General features: G+C 65.2%; 2 protein-coding genes across 7 annotated transcripts in view; one reads left to right on the top strand and one right to left on the bottom strand.

Annotated features, from left to right (window-relative positions):
* The window catches only part of PDZD7 (PDZ domain containing 7), a 31,178-nt gene extending 12,590 nt beyond the window's left edge, over window positions 1–18,588 (top strand). For both annotated transcript variants that reach the window (XM_042845201.2, XM_024100454.3), the window contains exons 6-16: window positions 317–464; window positions 918–978; window positions 1,642–2,061; window positions 3,834–4,022; window positions 5,212–5,366; window positions 7,154–7,245; window positions 10,090–10,181; window positions 10,855–10,926; window positions 12,067–12,618; window positions 13,867–13,967; window positions 16,111–18,588. In XM_042845201.2, the coding sequence (XP_042701135.2) occupies window positions 317–464; window positions 918–978; window positions 1,642–2,061; window positions 3,834–4,022; window positions 5,212–5,366; window positions 7,154–7,245; window positions 10,090–10,181; window positions 10,855–10,926; window positions 12,067–12,618; window positions 13,867–13,967; window positions 16,111–16,251 (2,023 nt within the window). In that variant the 3' untranslated portion in view covers window positions 16,252–18,588. The remainder of the gene's footprint in view (window positions 1–316; window positions 465–917; window positions 979–1,641; window positions 2,062–3,833; window positions 4,023–5,211; window positions 5,367–7,153; window positions 7,246–10,089; window positions 10,182–10,854; window positions 10,927–12,066; window positions 12,619–13,866; window positions 13,968–16,110) is intronic.
* Window positions 17,216–20,843, bottom strand: part of LZTS2 (leucine zipper tumor suppressor 2) — a 41,940-nt gene continuing 38,312 nt past the window's right edge. For all 5 annotated transcript variants that reach the window (XM_005303522.4, XM_042845202.2, XM_065552657.1 and 2 more), the window contains one exon: window positions 17,216–20,025. In XM_005303522.4, the coding sequence (XP_005303579.2) occupies window positions 19,360–20,025 (666 nt within the window). In that variant the 3' untranslated portion in view covers window positions 17,216–19,359. The remainder of the gene's footprint in view (window positions 20,026–20,843) is intronic.

Below are 20,843 nucleotides of genomic sequence, written 5' to 3'. Positions count from 1 at the left end.
AGAACGTCCCCCAGCTGATGGCAAGAACAGCTGGACCCGCACCCGGCTTGGAAGGGTCAGGTGTGGGGATCGGGGGTGTCACGTGGCCTTGTCTGGAGATATTGCCTGGCTAGAATCCGGCTTTCTCCCGGCCCTGGAGGTGGGGCAGGATCTAGCAGGCGGGGCAGCCTGTCCAGGGTGGGATCAGGTCCTTGAGTTGATCGCCCCAGTCTGGTTTCACATGTCCCCAGCAGTGGGTCATGCGCCCCTTAGGGAGATGAACTGGGCTCGGGGGGCCTGAGAGCCACCGGCCGCCTGACGTGGGCTGTCGTTCCAGTGTCGACCCCGGCGGGCTGGCGGAGCAGAACGGGATCAGAGTGGGAGATCAAGTCCTTGCAGCCAACGGAGTCAAGTTCGACGCCATCAGCCATAGCAAGGCAGTGGAAGTGCTAAAGGGGCAGACGCACATCATGCTGACCATCCGGGTAGGACCTGCCGCCCGGGACGCTGGGCTGGGATCGGCCCGGGGAGGGGGAGGTGGGACCGTGCCACCCTGGGAAAGGCTGGAGAAGCCCATCATGGCCTGGGCACTCGGCACGTTGCCATGAGAGGGACTCCGGTGACTCCCAGCCCGAGGGCCCTTCCCGGGACACGGAGCAGGCACTCTGCTTCTCCCCCGCCCTGGCGCTGGTGGCTGAAATGCCCTGGGTGCCGCCTCGGCGTTCCCCTGACGTAGGCAGCTCTGGGGAGCTCCTGGCTGGTGCCCAAGCCGGGGCACGGGCCTCGTTCTCGGGCAGATCCAGTTTCAGCCCAGCTGGGCGCTGGCAGGTGGCTGCATTATTCATGGCAGGCTCCGGCGCGCAGATCGGGTTCATGTCGACGACGCGGCCCGGGGCAGCCGGTTACACACTAACCCTCGTCCTTCCCTCGGCGTCTAGGAGACGGGCCGCTTCCCCGCCTACAAGGAGATGGTGGCCGAGTACTGCTGGCTCAGTCGGTGTAAGAGAGCCCCCCTCGACGCCCCCCCCCCGGGACATCCCTGCCTAGAGCTGGGGGCTGGGGGCAAGTTCCCCAGGGGACCATCTGCCACTGGGAATCATAATGAGATGCCAGTGCAGTTCTCTCTCGCTGAGCAAGCGAAGGGCTGGGAGCCAGGACGCCTGGGTCCTGTTCCGGTGTCGGACCCTGCCTCGCCTCATGGCCTCGGGAACTGCCTGCTGAGGGCTCAGTGACCCGGCTGCCTTCAGACGATGGCACCACCCGGTCGCTCCTGGAACAGGCCTTGAGATTCACGGGCACAGGTGCAGTGTTGGTGCCCGGGTTTACCACCCATCTTTGGCCGGCTGGCTCTTTCCAGGGGTCCCTATGCTGCATTCCACGGCTGCCCAGACCCGGCTGCTCCCAAGAGCGTGAGCTCCTGGCCATGAGAGCTCAAGGGGAATCCCCATTACCTACCAGCAGTACAGGGCCTATGACACATAGCTGGGTAGTAGGTGCGCACAGACATGTACTCAGCCAGCGTCTCTGGCGGTTCTCCTGCAGCTCCCAGTGCAGGGCCTGGGTTCCACGGGGCCCAGACAGTGACGCTGTGAGATCCCAGGGGCCGAGGCTGGGATGGCTCCTTCCCTCCCCACGGGTTCTCACCCCTTCATCTCTTCCCAGTGACCAATGGCCAACTGCAGCAGCTCTCGCAGGCCTCAGAGACCAGCTCCTCCATCTCCTCCTACTCCTCGGGGACCCCCCACAGCTCCCTGGACGGGCGGCCCCAGGCCCTGCTCTCCAGCCCCTCCCCAGCCCACATGGTGGATGTCTCCATCTCCACGGAGGACCCTCCGGCGCGCAGCCGCTCCCTGGAGCGAGTGGAGACGGCCATGCAGACAGACCTGCCCCCCGAGACCCGGCGCACCGTGCACCCGCCGGAGATCCTGAAGGACACGGCCATCCGGGCCGAGAGCCTCCGGGACCCGCTCCCCAGCAAGAAGCACAGGCCCTTCTCCAGCTCGCCCCGGATGGCCCTGCTCCTGGCACTGAGCCGGCCCCGGCAGCCCCTCAAGAGATCCCAGAGCTACCTCACCGTAGGCGGTAAGTGCTGGCACCGGGACTGGCCAGAGCATGAGCTGAATGGGTTCCCCCTGTGTGCACATACTGGTGCCCCTCAATCCTGATCCGCAGCCCCCTGCTAGCCCAGCCCTGGGCCCCCCCATTCCCCAGCTCCACGGTGCCCCTCAATCCCGACCCACAGCCCCCTCCTAGCCCAGCCCTGGGCCCCCCCATTCCCCAGCTCTACGGTGCCCCTCAATCCCGACCCGCAGCCCCCTGCTAGCCCAGTCCTGGGCCCCCCCATTCCCCAGTTCTACGGTGCCCCTCAATCCCGACCCACAGCCCCCTCCTAGCCCAGTCCTGGGCCCCCCCATTCCCCAGCTCTACGGTGCCCCTCAATCCCGACCCACAGCCCTCTCCTAGCCCAGCCCTGGGCCCCCCCATTCCCCAGTTCTACGGTACCCCTCAATCCCGACCCGCAGCCCCCTCCTATCCCAGCCCTGGGCCCCCCCCCATTTCCCAGCTCTACAGTGCCCCTGAATCCCAACCCGCAGACCCCTCCTAGCCCAGCCCTGGGCCCCCCCATTCCCCAGTTCTACGGTACCCCTCAATCCCGACCCGCAGCCCCCTCCTAGCCCAGCCCTGGGCCCCCCCCATTCCCCAGTTCTACGGTGCCCCTCAATCCCGACCCGCAGCCCCCTCCTATCCCAGCCCTGGGCCCCCCCATTTCCCAGCTCTACAGTGCCCCTCAATCCCGACCCGCAGCCCCCTCCTAGCCCAGCCCTGGGCCCCCCCATTCCCCAGTTCTACGGTGCCCCTCAATCCCGATCCGCAGCCCCCTCCTAGCCCAGCCCTGGGCCCCCCCATTCCCCAGTTCTACGGTGCCCCTCAATCCCAACCCGCAGCCCCCTGCTAGCCCATCCCCGGGCCCCCCCATTCCCCAGCTCCACGGTGCCCCTCAATCCCGACCCACAGCCCCCTCCTAGCCCAGCCCTAGGCTCTCCCATTTCCTAGCTCTACAGTGCCCCTCAATCCCAACCCGCAGACCCCTGCCAGCCCTATGATCCACCCCCCCAGAGCTCTACTGATGCCTGACCTGCTGTCCCCCAGCTTGCAGGGAGCACCTTAAATCCCCCCACGCTGGGCTCTCCTCTCCTGCTCCCCCCCGCCCCGCCCCCAGCTCCTCGCCCAGTGCTGGAGCCTGTGTCCAGAGGTGTGACTCCGCCTCGGAGGGGGACTCGTGTTCAGCCAGCTACGGGGGAATCAGCCCAGCCCGGGGAGCAGGTGCCCGCTGCCTGCCTGGCGCGAGAGCAGCCCCCTCCCTGCCGTGTATCCCAGGCAGGTTCCTCTACTTTCCAGCCGCCCTGCCCCCGGGTGGGGCGTTAGCTGGTCCCAACTCCCCACTTTCAGACGGTGACATCTCTGGAGTCTGACCTGAGCTGCCGTTTCCCCTGCCCCCCAGCCCGGGGGGCCTCGAGCTGTCCGGGGGTCCGACCCGTCACCCTCCCCTATGTCCAGGCCCGGAGGAGAATGTGTACCGGGGCGTTCGATGCCCCAGGGCAGGGGGGGAGAAGGAAGCTCCGAGGTGGGAGATGGGGACTGGGCCCGGCCAGGAAAGAATGAGGAGGGGGGGTGCACTCTGTGATTGGTGATGGCTGCGCTCTGTGGTGGTCGCCTGGCAAACCCAGGCAGGGATCGGGGCCCGGGTCCGATGCCCAGCGGCGCCCAAGGGGGCCGGGGTGAGACGTGCTTGGCTCCGAGCCGCTGCTCCCACCTGGCCCCGGTCCGATCCGTGGCTCTTTTCCCGATGCCAGAGGAGAAGAGGCAGGAGACGCCAGCGCCCGCCGAGGACAAGGCCGGACTGCGGCGCTCCAAGACCCTCGTCAACCTCTTCTTCCGAGGCAGCCGGGCGAAGCAGAGCTGGGCGCCAGGCAGTGAGGGGGCTGGGCCGCCAGGGCGCAGGAGACGGGCCAGGTCCCCAGCCAGCCCGGAGCGGGAGAAAGGTAACGGGCACCGGGACACCTGGGGAGTGGGCGAGGCTGTGTCGGGGGGGCGGGGGCTGGAATGGGCCCGAGGTGGGGTCTGGCCCCATGGTGATTCCCCCAGGGAATTTATTATTTTAAATCACATGAATTTTGATTGCTTGGGGTTGCCTTGCCCGGCGCCCAGGGACAGATGGCCCTGCCTCCGCCCATGCCCAGGGAGAAAGGGACCCTGCTCCCCCACACACCCAGGGAGATGGGCCCTGTCCCCAGAGCTGACAGCCTGTACAGCCCCCCCCCCCTTGCAGCTGGGATTGTCGAGGCCCAGAAAGGTGAAGTGACTTGCCCAGGGTCGCCGGTGGCCTGTGGCGGAGTCAGGGGTCAACCCCAGGTCTCCTCATTCCCAGCCCCTTAACCGCAAAGCGCTGTCCTGCTTTGCACGTTGCCCGCCCGCCCCCCCGAGTTGGGGGAGCCAGTCGCAGTCTCGAGGCCCCTGGCGCCAGCTCACCCGCGGGGTATTAACCCCTGGTGTGCTGGTTTTGCCCTCTGCTTTCCACCTGCAGCCAGCGCCCTGCAGAAATTTGTCAGCCGGAGCCTGAAGCGGGGTAACTGCGGTGCACGTGTGTGCATGTGTGTGATGGCATGCGTGTACATGTGTGTGCTGATGTGTGTGCATGTGCATGTGTGTGCTGGTGTGTACAGGCGTGTGCTGGTGCACATGTGCTGGCATGCGTGTGCTGGTGCATGCATGCATGTGCTGGTGTGTGCATGTGTGTGCTGGTGCACATGTGCTTTTATATGTGCGCATGTGCTTTTGTGTGCAGGCGTGTGCTGGTGAGTGTGTGCGTGCGCATGTGTGTGCTGTTGTGTTTGCCTTTTGCCTCCCCACTTGCTGTCCCGGAGAGACCCGGCTCCCTTTCTTTCCCCTGGTGCCGGCGGCGGGAGGAGATTGGAGCCCCAAGGGGATTTCAGGGAGGGGATGTTATGCATTCCTGATTTGAAGGCCGGGGACATCTCAGCTGTACCGTGGCCAGTCCGGGGACGCCGCGCTGGGCTGCTCCCTGTAGACCCATAGCTGCCGAGCTCCTGGGCGGGGAGGGGACCTACACAGCCAGCGGGCTGCAGCCCAGGCTCAGGTGAGGGCCACCTCTCTGGAGCTCCCATCTCCGCACCAGCGGCCCTGCGCTCACCCCGTTTTGCTGCTCCCCAGACAAAGGCCGTCCCGTCAGTTTCCTGGGCTCCCCGGGGCGCGCCGGCCGCGAGCCCAGCCCAGCCGCTGAGAGCTGCCTCCCGCTCCTCCGGGACATGGCCGGGAAGCTGCTGACGGAGGATGAGGTGACGGCCGTGCTCCGCCACTGCACCCGGGTAAGGAGCGTGGGAACGCGCCTGGGCTGCTGTTACCTGCCCCACAGCCAGGAGCCCAGCAGGGACGCGGGATGGGTGTGACCAGTGCCCGCGGTGCCCAAAGCAGAGAGCAATGAGGGGGCAGGGCAAAGGGTAACCAGGCTGTCCTGTCCTATGGGATCTCGGGAAGGGCACCCCGGCCTGGCCAGCTGGCTCCCTCAACCCGGCGGGGGCTCTGGACTCTGTTCCAGGGCCTGTTTCCTCGGCTCACCACCCTGTGCCCCCCCCCATTGCCCACCATGCGGCAGGAGAGCTGAGTTGTTCTCCCAGATCCGTCCTTGCCTCTGCGTTCACGTGTCACCCTCTCCGTGTCTCAGTTTCCCCACCTGGATCTCTCCTTGGGGACGGTGCCTGGCTTTGCTCATGGCTGCATGCAGGGATGAAAGTGCTAGAGAAGGGCAGCCTTCTCCCTCCGTGCCCTGGCAGCCTTCCCCCTAGAGCCCCCCACAGACCCATCCCTGTAGCCAGGGAGGCTGGGCACACGCTGACCCCGGGGCCTGCTAGGTGCGGGTGTCTCTAGTGAACACTAGATGGCGCTCGGAGCCTGCCCGTTGGACACTCCCGTGGCCGATTTGTGTGTCCTTGAGAGCTCAGCCCTCCCTCCCCACTGCCCCTTTGCTCACCCAACACCATTGCCCTCCCCCCTTCAGAGTCAGGACAAGGGCTGGACCCAGACAGAATCCAGATTAACCCCTCGCAATCCCCACTCCTGGGCATCTCCACTAGGCCGCCCAGGAGGGGGGCTCTTGTGCCATGGGCAGAGACCCCCCTTTTCCGCAGGGTCACCCACCAGCTGGCAGGGAGAGGGTAAAAGTGAGGCCAACCTCTGGCTCACCCACGCCCGACCAGTGCCTCAGGGAGGAGAGCAGGCGTCACTAGCCCCATCAGACAGCGTGGGAAACTGAGGCACGGGGTGGGACTGGCGCCAGGTCACAAGCAAAGCCCTGGGTTCCCGGTTCCCAGGCCCCAGTTCTAGCCCCTAGACCCCACTCTCCCGCACCGTGCTGGTCACAAGGGTTTAGTCTGCTTCACTTCTCCCGCCCCCATCGGGGCCCCCCGCCCCTCCTGGCCACCCCAGTGCCCCCCTTTGGGGCAGGCCCCTGGCCAAGAAACCGTTTCCCAGGGGCCCCTCGTAACAAAGGTCTCTGGTGGCAACCCCCTGCCAGGGCGTCACAGCCAGACCCGTGCCGCTCTCCCACTCCCGGCACGGGGCAGCTGCCAGCCTCAGGGTGGGACGAGGCGTGGCTGGTCTGAGCGGTGGCCCGGGGGTCACACTCCCAGCTTGCCCCGTGTCCCGGCCCTTGGCTCTCCTGGGCTAAGCAGGAACAGCTGCCAGTGACGCTGGCCCCCCGCGTCAGTCCCGAACCGCAGCACCGGCAGGCACTGCCCCTTGTGCTCGCTGCTCGACCTGGGGCTGGATCCTGGTCTCACTGACGCTGGTGTCAATCTGGATTAAGGGCAGGGAAGTGATTTAAAGTGGAGGGAGTCACTCATCGCCCCACACGAAAGCCCGAGGGTCCTGGCCAAATGCCAGCGGGGGTTGATCAGGTTGTGCCTCCCTCCCACCCCCAGGAGAAATTATGATTCCCTCTTCAGAGCTGTTCCGGCTTGTTGCTGGGTGCTGTGAAACCCTGCCTGCGTCCCAGCCCAGAGGTGGCTGCATTTTGGCGCTGGCTAAGTGCTGCCAGGTGCTCTGGGCTCTGGCCCGCAAAGGGGCCCGTCTGACACTGCCGGTCCTTTGCCTGCAGTATGTCCATGAAGGTGGGGTGGAGGACTTGGTGAGGCCGCTCCTGGCCATCCTGGACCGGCCTGAGAAACTCCTGCTTCTGAGGGATGTCAGGTGGGTGAACGATGCTGGGGTGGAGGGTTCCCTCTGTGCTGCTTTCCGTGGAGCATGTCCCAGGGGACAGAGAAACAGGCCCCTGTCCTGGGGGTATAAGAACATAAGGATGGCTAGACTGGGTCAGACCAAAGGTGCATCTAGCCTAATATCCTGTCTGCCGACAGTGGCCAATGCCAGGTGCCCCAGAGGGAATGAACAGAACAGGGAATCATCGAGTGATCCATCCCCTGTCGCCCATTCCCAGCTTCTGACAAACAGCCTAGGGACACCATCCCTGTCCATCCTGGCTAATAGCCATTGATGGACCCATCCTCCATGAATTTATCTAGTTCTTTTTTTAACCCTTTTATAGTCTTGGTCTTCACAACATCCTCTGGCAAGGAGTTCCACAGGTTGACTCTGCGTTGTGTGGAGAAATACTTCCTTGTGTTTGTTTTAAACCTGCTGCCTATTCATTTCATCGGGTGACCCCTAGTTCTTGTGTTATGTGAAGGAGTAAATAACACTTCCTGATTTACTTTCTCCACACCAGTCATGATTTTATAGACCTCTATCACAGGGACCGGCAACCTTTGGCACGCGGCTCGCCAGGGTAAGCACCCTGGCAGGTTTGTTTACCTGCCGCATCCGCAGGTTCAGCCGATCACAGCTCCCGCTAGCCGTGGTTCGCCGCTCCAGGCTAGCTGTTCCTCAAATTCTTTTTTGTCCTTCCTAATTATATTTGTACACTTCATTTGCCAGAGTTTATGCTCCTTTCTTGGTATCAAGTATCAGGGGGTAGCCGTGTTAGTCTGTATCTACAAAAACAACAAGGAGTCTGGTGGCACCTTAAAGACTAACAGATTTATTTGGGCATAAGCTTTCGTGGGTAAAAACCTCACTTCTTCGGATGCAAGTGAAAGTTACAGAAGCAGGGAGTTACCACATGGAGAACCAGTGTTGACAGGGCCAATTCAATCAGGGTGGATGTAGTCTACTCCCAATAATAGATGAGGAGGTGTTAATTCCAGGAGAGGAAAAGCCACTTCTGTAATGAGCCAGCCACTCCCAGTCCCTATTCAAGCCCAGATTAATGGTGTTGAATTTGCAAATGAATTTTAGTTCTGCTGTTTCTCTTTGAAGTCTGTTTCTGAAGTTTTTTTGTTCAACGACAGTGACTTTTAAATCTGTAATAGAAGGACCAGGGAGATTTTTTTTTTTTATTAATGGAGATATCCTATCTCCTAGAACTGGAAGGAACCTTGAAAGGTCATCAAGTCCAGCCCGCTGCCTTCACTAGCAGGGCCAAGTACTGATTTTTGCCCCAGATCCCTAAGTGGCCCCCTCAAGGATTGAACTCACAACCCTGGGTTTAGCAGGCCAGTGCTCAAACCACTGAGCTATCCCTCCACCCCCGATTGTTAGTCTTTAAGGTGCCACCAGACTCCTTGTTGTTTTTGTATGCTCCTTTCTATTTTCCTCACTAAGATTTAACTTCCACTTTTTAAAGGCCGACTTTTTGCCTCTCACTGCTTCTCTTACTTTGTTGTTTAGCCACGGCGGCATTTTTTTTGGTTCGCCTACTCTGTTTTTTAATTTGGGGGATACATTTAAGTTGAGCCTCTATTACGGTGTCTTTAAAATGTTTCCACGCAGCTTGCAGGGATTTCACTTTTGGCGCTGTGCCTTTTAACTTCTGTGTAACTAACCTCCTCATTTTTGTGTAGTTCCCCTTTCTGAAATGAAATGCTGCCGTGTGGGGCTGTTGTGGTGTTTTTTCCACCACAGGGATGTTAAATGTAATTATATTATGGTCACTATTACCAAGTGGTCCAGTTATATTCATCTCTTGGACCCGATCCTGTGCTCCACTTCAGATTAAATCAGGAATTGTCTCTCCCCTGGTGGGTTCCAGGACTGGCTGCTCCAAGAAGCAGTCATTTAAGGTGTCAAGAAATATGTCAAGAAGTCTGAGGCTGTTGATGGGGAGCGCTGGGGTCACAGGTCCAGTGGTTGCCCGCGGTGCCATCTGGGTCCTGTCTCAGCTGGGGCGTTTATTCTGCAATCAAAGAGCACACGTGCTGCGAGGGAGAAGGCTCTTGCGGCAGGTTGCGAGATGGGACAGGAAGGCTGCGTGGCCCAGATTCTGAACTCGGCCCTGAGCGGCCGGCAGCTCCTTTAACTCCCTGGGGTCCCTGCACGTTCCCCCAGCCTTGGGAGCAGATTTTGGCTCATGCTCCCGGCCCTTAGCTCCTCGTCCCTCTGTGCCCCAGGACGGTGAACAGCCCCCAACACTTGCTCTGCGCTCCAGGCCTCCCGGCGCCACCTTCTCCTAGGCTCTCCGGCCTCACACTCCGCCCTGCCTCACCAGTCTGTCCTACACAGCCAGGGCTGCCGGTTTCACCAGGGCTGGATTTGCCCCCGCTCAGCCCTGAGCCCCGTGGCCCTGCTGGGACGTTGGCTCAAGGTCCATGCGTTTCTGGGGGGCTCGAGGGCATGAGGCAGGCAGGTCCCTAGGGGGTGCTCTTTTCTCTGAAGAGGTACTGAGGCATTGCCCGCACAAGGTGCTAGGGGGCGCTGTGCTGCTCTGGGCTGGGTCCAAGCCCCTGACCCCTTGTGCCCCTCCATTCGTGGGGCAGTTTTCACAGTGAGCGTAGAGGTGACGCCCTGGGCAGATCCTGGCCGGGTAAGTACATTGGGCTCCTTAGAATCACCCGCACTATGGCAATTGAATGTGAGATGCTTCTGTCACCTCATGTTGCTGTGCGCTGTTAGGCAGCCGCTGAGTTCCACCCCAGAAGTGGCTGCATTTCAGTGGCGGTCACTTGGCTGCACTAACAGCTTGCCCCTTGCTCCTTGCAGGAGCCTGGTCACCTCCACCGACCTGGGCCGCTTCGACAGCATGGTCGTGCCACTGGAGCTGGAGGCGTACGACACCCTGAAGAGCAGAGCAGGTAGGGGGAGCCCCCACGAGAGCCAGGCCCAGCTGGCTCCCAACTCCTCTCGTCTTGGGGGCTGGCTTCGGGGATCCTGGGCTGCCAGTCTTGCCTTTCCCCTGGTGATGAACGAGGCCCTGCCCTTCCTAGAGTCCCTGGGTCCTGACACAAACCCCTCTAATCTGGGCACCATGACACCCTGGGACCAGCGGATGAGGATCCAAACCCAAGGCTGGGTGGGCACCTTGCAAACTCGCCCCCATCGCCCCATCGCTGTGTCCCATGGGGGTGTGCTCAGCCCATCACCCCGGCAGCAGGCCTGTGATCGGCTCGGAGCAGCCCCCACTGAAGCCGGGCACAGGGCTGGATGGTCAGCACATGCGCTCCACGGGCCAGGCCCCACCCTAGCGGGGGTGGGGGGGGGGTCAGTGCCCTGCCAGCAGGTGCCAGCCAGGCAGGGCGCGGCTGGCAGAGCTGGAGGGGGGCACAGCTGCCGTCAGCAGTGGGCTGGTGGCAGAAGCCCCAAACTTTCCAGCGAGGCTCGGCCTGGAAGGGGGTGGCAGCCTGGCGCCGCGTGGGCAGCCGGGCTGGTTGGGGGGGAGGCGCCGTGCCAGCAGCCAGAGCCTCGGGCACCAGGAACCGGAGCAAAGGGCCCAACCTGTCTCTGATGCGCTTCTCCGCCCACCTGCAGGGAAATCGCCCGCGCTCCGCCCAGCGCAGCAGGAAATGCCTCCCAGGAGACACCTCATCACACCCGTGCCTGGTCAGTACTGGCCCCCTCCCCCCACCAGATCCCCCCACTGCCCAGCCCCCCCACTGCTTGCCTCCCCCTGTTGCCCCCCACCCCCCACCTTGGCTGCACATGTTGGGCTGGCACCTCTGCACTGTGGGCTCTGTCCACTAGAGGGCGACACAGTCACTGGCCGCCGGCTGAGTCAGGTGGTTCCCGCACCTCCCAGCCGGCCCCAAGCGCCCACGGGATTGTGGGTCCCGTCAGGGCCAGGCTCTGGGCCTGCCAGGGGCTGGCAGCGAGGGTGGCTGGAGCCCTGGGGCCGGGATCCGAAAGGCAGTCGCTAGATGCTCTGATTCTCCACCAATGGGGGGCTCGGACCATGGGCGGGGGGGCGGGGTGTGTCTAGGACTGAACTCAGGGGGGCTCAGAGGCCATGGGGCAGGAAAGGGCTGGGGCCTCTCGGGGGACAGGGCCAGGCTGGGGCCGAGGGTTCTCGGAGGCCAGCAGATCTCGGAGACCGGGGACAGGGCAGGGCTGAGGAGGGGTCTTGGAGGCTAGATTGGGGGGGGGTCTCAGGGGCCAGGGACAGGGCAGGGCTAGGAGGAGGGGTCTCGGAGGCTGGGATTGGGGGGTTTCGGGGGACAGGGACAGGGCAGGGCTAGGAGGAGGGGTTTCGGAAGCTGGGATGGGGGGGCTTGGAGGCCGGGGACAGGGCAGGGCTGAGGAGGTGTCTCGGAGGCCGGGGACAGGGCAGGGCTCTCGGAGGCTGGGATTGGGGAGTTTCGGGGGACAGGGACAGGGCAGGGCTAGGAGGAGGGGTTTCGGGGGTGTCTCGGGGGACAGGGCAGGGCTGAGGAGGGGTCTTGGAGGCTAGATTAGGGGGGTCTCAGGGGCCAGGGACAGGGCAGGGCTAGGAGGAGGGGTCTCGGAGGCTGGGATTGGGGGGTTTCGGGGGCCAGGGACAGGGCAGGGCTAGGAGGAGGGGTTTCGGAGGCTGGGATGGGGGGGCTTGGAGGCCGGGGACAGGGCAGGGCTGAGGAGGTGTCTCGGAGGCTGGGATTGGGGGGGGTCTCAGAGGCTAGGCCCGGGGGGTCTCGGAGGCCAGGTGGGTGGGGGATAGGGCTGGGGGCTGCCCCAGCACGTTGCTAACAGCCCGTCTCTCCCTTGCAGACCGCCGGGGAGGTTTCCTGCTGCAGCCGCTCCAGGCCCCGGAGCCGGGGGGCGCCGAGGAGGAGGTGGGGCTGGTGCCGAGGGCAGGGCCGGAGCGGCTGAAGGGCTCCCGCAGACAGACTCACCCGCGCGGCTACACGCCCCTGCCTGACGTGCCCGTGGACGCCTGCGCTGCCCCCTCCAGCCCCCCTGCATCTCCAGCTGCCAGTGGGCCCAGCTGGCTGCTGGCAGAGCCTGCCCAGAGCCCGGGACTGGTGCCGCGACCCGACCCCTCCGCAGAGGCGTTGGCACAGCCGGCAGGGCAGGGCGGCGAGCGGCCGCATGCCCCCAGCTCCCCCAACGGGCAGGGGGAGGCCGAGCCAGGGGAGGACTGGCTCTACGCGGGGCTCAGCAAGCCCCGCCGGGCCCGGCCACGGCTCTGCCAGCTGTTTGCGGGCACCTCGGTGCCCAGCCAAGGGGCCCAGGGGGCAGAGGGGCTGGCCCACAACGGCCCGGCCGAGGAGGAGTGCGAGCTGATGACTGTCCGCCTCTCCAAGCTCAGGCAGTCCTTGGGTGAGTGGCACCCTGCCGGGCCCCCCACTGCTGGGCTTCCTGCAGCCCCTCCCTGCCCCCTGTGTACCCCCAGAGCCCCTCCCTTCCCCCTGTGTACCCCGGAGCCCCCCACTGCTGGGCTCCCCGCAGCCCCTCCCTGCCCCCTGTGTACCCCCAGAGCCCCCCACTGCTTGGCTCCCTGCCCCCTGTGTACCCCAGAGCCCCCCACTACTGGGCTCCCTGCAGCCCCTCCCTGCCCCCTGTACACCCCCTGAGCTGCTAGCCTCTGGGCTTCCTGCAGCCCCTCCCTGCCCCGTGTACCCCCAGAGCCCCCCGTCGCTGGGCTCCCTGCAGCCCCTCCCTGCCCCCTGTACACCCCCTGAGCCGCCTGCCTCTGGGCTTCCTGCAGCCCCTCCCTGCCCCCTGTGTACCCCCAGAGCTCCCTGTCGCTGGGCTTCCTGCAGCCCCTCCCTGTCCCCTGTGCACCCCTGCAGCCCCTCCCTACCCCTTGTGCACCCCATCACCCCCCGTCGCTGGGCTCCCTGCAGCCCCTCTCTGCCCCCTGTACACCCCCTGAGCCCCCTGCCTCTGGGCTCCCTGCAGCCTCCACCTGTCATCCCAGGCCGCCCCGCTGCTCCTGCACCCAGGCTGGGGTTTTCCCAGGTGGCAGCTGAAATGCGGCTGTGACAGGGAGACGCCAGGTGGGCTGGGGCACGGTGGGCACCACGCAGGGGCTGGAGACGGGCACAGTCACGGGGCAGCCGAGTCCCCCCAGGGCCGTGATCACAGACCCCAGCGCCGGGCCGGCCGTGGAGTCGAATTTCAGGAACGTGGGAGCCCGTCACGTGGGCGTTTGAAAACCAGCCTGGCCCATGCCTGGGAGGGGTCACAGTTGGGCCCAGCCTGGTCCTGGAGGTCGGCGGGGGGGGTGGGAAGCTGGTATCTGTATTGAAGGGCGCGCTCCTCCCCCTCCCCCCATGAGTCTCCATCCAGTTTCGGGTGCCAAAGGCACCGGGCGGGGGACCCAGCACTGGGTGGGCGCAGTGGGGCGCGGGCCGGGGATGGGGCTGGAAGCGGGTGTGAGTACCGGCGCCTGCAATGGTGCCAATGTGGGGTCACTAGCCCTCCGCCCCCCACCCCCTGCACATCCCAGCTGTAGGGCCGGGGCTGGCTGAAGCGGGTCAGGCCTTGGGGGCCGCCCACAGCCGGAGGGGTCCGGGCAGACTGGACAGGTTGGGGCTGCTCCACCGCTACCTCGTTGCCTTCCAGGGATCAGCATCTCGGGCGGGATCGAGTCCAAGGTGCAGCCGATGGTGAGGATTGAGAAGATCTTTCCTGGAGGGGCGGCATTCCTGAGCGGGGTCCTGAAGGTAGGGGGAGTGGCGGGGGAAGGGTGGGAGCTCCCTGCTGCGGCTGGGGCTAACCCCCGGGGCGGTTAACTGGTCTCTCTGCGGGACAGACCAGCTCTGTGATCAGACACTGGGCAGAGACGGGGGTCCTGGGGGTGCCCAGGGAGGGACGCACAACCGCGGCACTGGCCAGGGCTGAGTTGGACACAAAAGCTGAAGGACAGACGCCCAGCTGCTCGCCTGCACTAAACTCAGACACCAGCACGGACCTCTCTGCCCGTGCCCCCCACATCCCTCCTCGCGAGATGGCAAAGCGCATGGTGGGTGGTACAGCTCTGCATAGCGGGAGCATCGCGCACCTTTGTGTGCTTTGCTCAGGGGCAAGAGAGGCAAAACGGGTGCCTTTGCCATCAGTAGGGTTCAGAGTTAACAGTCCGTTGGAATGAGAAGGGGCAGTTCAGGCACCCAGAGCCATTGGTTCAGGCTGGCTACAGCCAAAGGCAGGCGCCCTGGCGTCAGGTACTCTTCAGGTCACATTTGGAAGGGTTCTTTGTAAGCGCAAGGCTGCAGGATGTGTCCAGCCTGGAGCTTGATGGCTTCCAGACCCCTGGAAGCAGCTGGCAGGATGGGCCCCTGCAGTCCCAAATTTTAAAGCATTAACAGCCATTCACTCTGCTGTCCAGGGTCACTGTCCCCCCACTAGCGGTGGGGAAACTGAGGCATGGCACGATGAGGTGACATTCAGGGAGGCTGGGATAGACCCTTAGAACCCAGCTGTCATAGAATCATAAAGTATCAAATTTTCCACATCCGTCTTGTAGTCCGGGGCCCAAAACTGGACGCAGGACTCCAGTGTACCAGCCCAGCGCTCTGCCCACTAGCCCCCTCCCTGGCACCCCTGTCTGCTCAGCTCTGCCACCACCCTTGATGTAGCCTGGAGCCCAGACGGGAGTGGGGGGGACAGGGCTTCCTGTGGGGCCAGCCCAGCCTGGCAGGGAAGTAGCCAGGGTCTAGCTCAGGGGCGGGCAAACTTTTTGGCCTGAGAGCCGCATCGGGGTTCGTAAATTGTATGGAGAGCCGGGGAGGGGGGCGTGGCCCAGCCCCCACCTCCTATGCACCCCCTCGCCGGGACCCCTGCCCCATCCAACCATCCCATCTCCCTGTCCCCTGACTGCCCCCTGCCGCCCCATCCAACCCCCCCTCCCCTTCCTGACTGCCCCCCGGGACCCCTGCCTCCATTCAACCCCGTTTCCCCCCTGACCAGCCCCCGAACTCCCCTGCCCTCTATCCAACCCCCCTGCTCCCTGCCCCCTTACCGCGCTGCCTGGAGCACTGGCGGCGCTACAGCCATGCACCGCGCAGCACAGAGAGGGGGTCAGGCCGGGCACTGCAGCCGCGCTGCCCCGGGAGCTCACAGCCCAGAGCACTGTGGCGGGGCGAGCTGAGGCTGCGAAGGATGGGGGATGGGGGGAGGGGACGGGGGCGAGCTTCCCGGGCCAGGAGCTCGGGGGCCGGGCAGGAGGGTCCCGCGGGCCGTAGTTTGCGGGGCTAGCCCAGCCCCAAGGGGAAGTAGGCAGGAGCTAGCTAGCGCCACTGGCCCAGGACATCCAGCAACCCCCAGAGTGGGGAGGAGCTGGCTGGGGTCAAGCCCCATTTGGGGGGTGGGGAGGGCTAGGTGCCCCCCAGAACCAGCTGCCCCTGCCTGCATGCAACTTGGGAAACCACATGCTTGCCCTGCCCTGGGTTGCTCCGTACACCCACAGCCACTGCACCCAGCCCTGGCAAAGCTGGGCTGTGCGGGGGAGCGGTGGGGTGGGCGGCCCATGCAGACCCCATTGTCCCAGTGTGGTGCTCACCCAGCAGCCGCCACCCCCTCGCCCTGCCCCACAGCACCAGTTGGCAGCTGGCTTGGCGCCAGGCCCACAGGTGCCCCACTGCAGGCAGAGTGGAGGGCAATGCCTCCCCTCGGTGCTCTGCATCCTACCCACCATGACTGCCCTGCCCTTAACCAACCCCCCGGGCCCAGGGGAGTTTGTCACTGCTTGGCCCCCATCATAGTGTAGGGTTGCCACAGCTGCCGTACCCCACCCCAGAGGTGGCTGCATGTCAGTGGCTGGCGACCGATCCCTGTAGGCTCCCAACCCTGTCTCTCGGGCGTTGCCAGGCTGGGGCCGAGCTGGTGTCGGTGGACGGGGCAAGCCTGCAGAAGGTCACCCACCAGCGAGCAGTGGACCTCATCCGCCAGGCCTACAGGACCAACCGGCAGGCGCCCATGGAGCTGGTGGTGAAGGTGCCCAAGGCGTGACACAGCCCAGCCAGGGACGGTGCCAGGCCGGCAGCGACGGGCTGAGGGGACAGCCGGACAGACGTCTTCCAGGCCCACGGCAGGACAAGCAGAGCCCGCGGCGACGGGCCTCCAGCCCCACGAGCCTGACTGCAGCCTGGCAGGAGTGGGGGAAGAGCCCCCCCCCCGCCCCCGGCTCAGTGCGCTGCCCGAGAGCACCAGGTGGCCTCAGCTGGGCCTGGCACGTCCTTGACATGCTGGTCTTGGGTTCATGGGCAAGACTCAGCCCCGGGGGCAGGGGGGAGCAGCAGGGGGCTACCATGCCATGGGGCTGCAACCCACGCCTACCCCGCACCTTCCCCAGCTGAGCCAGGCTGCCCCCATGTGTCGCCTCCTGCAGGTGACAGGTCACCGTGTTATGCTGGGCTAGTGAGGGGGCCGGGCCGGCCCCTAGGGGGACCATGTGGCACCAGCGAGGGTGCTCAGCTCCCGCAGGAGGGGTCACGGGGTTGGGACTGTCCTTGCTCCAGCAGCCCTGGGGGGAGGCTGGAAGGGCAGCGCCCGAGGCCCCCCTGTGCCGCAGTCCAGCTGGCACCTCGCAGGCCGGGGCAGCTCCCAGCCACGGCCCCACAATCCCTCTCTGAGCTGGGGGGCCCGGGAGAGGCTAAAAGCCCTACTACTGCTGTCAGGAGCTGCTGGGGGGCTGTCCCGCTCCCCTGCCACAGCCTGGCTAGGGGGGGGGGCATTGCTTCGAGCAGGCTGCTTGTGCAATGACCCCCCCATACCCCTGCCCCCCAGGGAGCGCTCTACTAGCCGGCTCCCACTGTAGGTTGTTAACCTGTATGGGGCACCCCATGCACTTTACAGGTACCCGGGTTCAGCCAGCCCCTGGCATCTCACAGAAGAGGGCGAGGGGCAGCAGGGCAATGGCCCGTGGGGGGTGCTCACATTGCCCTCCTCCCTCCCCAAGACACACACACGTCTCTTAAAAACAGAGGGGTGGGTTTTATTAGCACGTTCCTCTCGGTTTGTACAAGAAATTTACACAGCCTGAGAACCAGACAAGGTCAGAAATAAAGTAAAAAAACCCCGACCCACTGGCTGGCACTGCCTGGGGCAGGGGGGAGGATTGGTAACGAATGGATGGAGCCAGCCCAGATGTTCCTTTGGTCTAGTGCCAACCCTGCCCTTCGTGCCAGGGCAGCCGGGCACCCCAGGGCAGATGGGGGGGGCTGTAGCTGGAGGGCTGGGGACGCTGCCAGTGCCCAATTGGGCACATCAGTTCCCAGAGGGGGGCACAGGCTGGGCATAGCAGCTGCCCCAGCCCCTCGGCTACACTCCAGCGAGGCAGGCGCCCCCCCACCCCCAGCTTCCCCTGTTTTCTGTGCCCTCGGCTTGGTATCACGCAGTATGAGCAGGCCCCAGGAGGGGGCTGGCACCTGCGGGCGGGATGGGGGCCCAGCCCAATGTAAGGAAAGGGGCCCAATGAGGATGTGGCTCAGCCAAGGGCTGGCAGACGTCTGGCCCACTCACCATTCCCCCCCCCCACACCCCATCTCTCCCAGCACAGGACACCCCCCCCCCCACACGGGTGGGGGACGGGTGCCTCCTACTGCTGCATGGTCCCCTCCATGTGAAACTCCCACAGGAAGGGCTGGAGCATTCCCCCCCCATCCCCCGCCCCGGGAGGGAGCTGGTGCCCAGGGCCTGGCCCAGCAAAGTCCCTGCCTAGCTCTGTAGTGCCCATGGGGCCAGTCCCAGGGCAGCCTGGGACACGCCAGGGAGAAAGGGGCAACAGCTCAGCCTCTGCCAGCCAGGCACCACACAGCCCTGCCCCCGCCCACAGCACCGCTGCCCTTGCCTCGCCATAGGCGGGCATGGGGGTGGGGGCTGGGCAAGGGTGGGGCAGTGAGTAGCACCCCATGCAGAGGTGCTCACAGCAGGGGGGGCGGGAGGGGAAGAGAGACGGGACGTGCCGGGCAGAGGCAGCTGCTGGGCCAGAAGCAAAAGGCAAAGCCAGGCTGGGGCTGGCTAGCAAAACCGTGCAGCAGGCCCCTGGCAATGGAGGGGCAGGGGCAGAGCTCAGCACACGGGAACAGGAGGCAAAGGGCAGGGGTGTGCGCAGACCTCCCGGCCAAGGGATGGGAAGCGGAATCACGCCGGCTAATGAACTGCTGCTGCACCCGGGGAGCCCAGAGCCCTTTCTGTAGGGCCTACAAAAATAGAGTACCTTTGCATGGCACAGAAACGCAACCCTGCAAAGCCGGGTGTTTGGAACGCAGAGGGGCAGCCTGGCCGGGCAGGATCCCTCCGGGCAGAGGGCTGGGCGCAGGGACCACTGAACCCGATGGGCCGCGGGCAGGGGATGCCAGGCACGGGGGCTAAACACCGAGGGCAGAGCAGCCCTGCACGCAGCCCGCTAGCTCCTGCCTGGTGAGTCCAGCCGCAAGGCGCGTCCCCCACTCGGTGTTTGCCCTGTGCCCTGCCCGCCGATACCGCCTCTGCAGGGAGCAGGCCCACAAAAGGAGGAGGAAGCCGATTTCCAAGAGGGGCGTGGAGATCCCAAGCCCTGGGCTGGACCCTCCACTGATTGGGCAAAGCCCCAGCCTGCAAGCCCCCCTGGGGGGGCAGCCCGGGGCATGCTCGGGGCACGGCGCTGCTCTCACTGCTGGCACCGCAGACCACCCCTGGGGGAGCCCCACCTCACAGCAGGCTGGCAGGCGGTGGCACAGCCCCGCAGCGTGTCGAGCCTGGCGCTCACGCCAGCCCACCTGGCAGCCACGGAGGGACCCGTTCTCCCCGGCACAGGAGGGGGCTTCACCCCATGCAGACCACCACACAGCCCTGCTATCTCCTCCCAGCTCGATAGAGGCTCTGGGGCACGGCGGGCAGGGTGACAGGGCCCATACGGCAGAGAAATGATCCTGCCACCCCCCAGCCGGCTACAAGCAGGTGCTGCTAATCCCCTCCCGAGCGCTAAAGGGATCAGCTGTTAATCGGCTCTTCCCAGCAGCCAGAGGCCCAGCTCCCCCTCCCCCCCATGAACCAGCCATGGGCCCCTCTGCCAGCTGCCCCCCAAGCAGCCGGCTAACCCCCCTCTAGCTCACGGGGCAGCCGGCACAGCCCGGCTCAGATCTCGGTGGCGGTGATCTCTTCGAAGCAGATCTCGGCCCCGTGCAGGCCACACTCGTCCATCCGCTGGGCCTGCAGCTCCAGGCTGAGCTGGTGCAGGTGGTGCTCCAGCTCCCGGTTGCGCCGGTACATCTGGATGTAGTTGTGCTGCAGCTGTTTCTGATAGCCGATCACCTGGTCCTTCTCACCCTGCCAGGTGAGCCGCTCGGCCTCGAAGGCGGCCCGCTGCTCCTGGCCGCGCCGGCGCTCCTGGAGCAGCTCGGCCCGCAGGCCCTGCAGCGTCTCGGCCGCCTGCCGCTGGGCCTTGGCCTCGTCGCTGGCCCACAGCAGGCTGGGCTCGGGCGGCTCCGGGCAGCGGGGCTGGCGCCGCGCCCCCCGCAGCCCCGCCACCTCCTGCTCCAGCCGGCCCAGCTTCTCCCGCAGCAGCTCGGCCTCGCCCTTCCGGCGCTGCAGCTCTTTCTCGCACACCTCCAGCTCCAGCGCCCGGGTGCGTGCCGCCTCCTGCAGCCCCAGCGCCTGCTCCTCGCCCGCCTGCCGCTCCGCCCGCGCCTCCCGCAGCTGGGCCCGCAGCAGCAGCATCTCGGTGCCCCGCTGCGCCAGCTCCGTCTGCGACTCCTTCAGCTGCTGCTTCAGCAGGGAGATCTCGCCCAACTTCTGGCACACCTGGGGGGCGGGATGGGGATCAGACCCTGGGGCTGGCCCTACCCCACCCCCAAAAAGAGCTAGGGTCCCCCGAGCCATTGGACAGCCTCCAGAACCTCCCACCCATCCAGCCACCAGTGGGGCTGCCCGAGCCAGGCCCTGCCCCTTTCCACCATGGGGTGGCCCCTGGAACTCCGCCCCCACCTCCCCATCACCAATGGGGCTGCTTGAGCCAGGACCCGCCCCTTCTCCCCATGGGGTGGCCCCCAGAACTCTGCCCCCACCTCCCCATCACCAATGGGGCTGCCCGAGCCAGGCCCCACCCCTTTCCACCATGGGGTGGCCCCCAGAACCAGGATCCTACCTCTAAGTTACATGTTTGCCAATGACACATCGGCCTAAGCAAGCCCTCCCGCCCCACCGCCCTCCAAGAGGGCGACCTCCAGAACCGGAGCTGCCTCCCAACGGGGCGGCTTGGCTTTTAGAACCGGCACCAAACGGGGCAGCCTGCAGAACCAGAAGCCCCCCACCCCCACCGAACAGGAGTCCTCCCCCATCCCCCCGCGACAGCCTTCCAAGACGGGGGAGGCGAGTAGGGAGACCATGAGGCAGCATTCGGAACTGCCAGGGGCGGAGAATCCAGCACAGCCCTGGGGGAACGGCTCCGACGGTGAACTACCCTCCCTGTGCAAACGTCCGCCGTGGCTGGCTAGCGTCCCCTGCCGGCCATCGAAGGGTGGCAGCCCCGTCCCTGCGAGGCCGACGGGCCCACTATTGAGTATTTGCTCCCCTGGTGGAGGTTTCTAGACTGGGATCGAGTCCCCCCTCGACCTTCTCTT

The sequence above is a fragment of the Chrysemys picta genome, chromosome 7 (assembly GCF_011386835.1).
Source record: "Chrysemys picta bellii isolate R12L10 chromosome 7, ASM1138683v2, whole genome shotgun sequence".
In the NCBI taxonomy this organism is placed as follows: Eukaryota; Metazoa; Chordata; order Testudines; family Emydidae; genus Chrysemys; species Chrysemys picta.
Note: the sequence above shows the minus strand (reverse complement) of the source record. Positions and strands in the feature narration are given on the sequence as shown.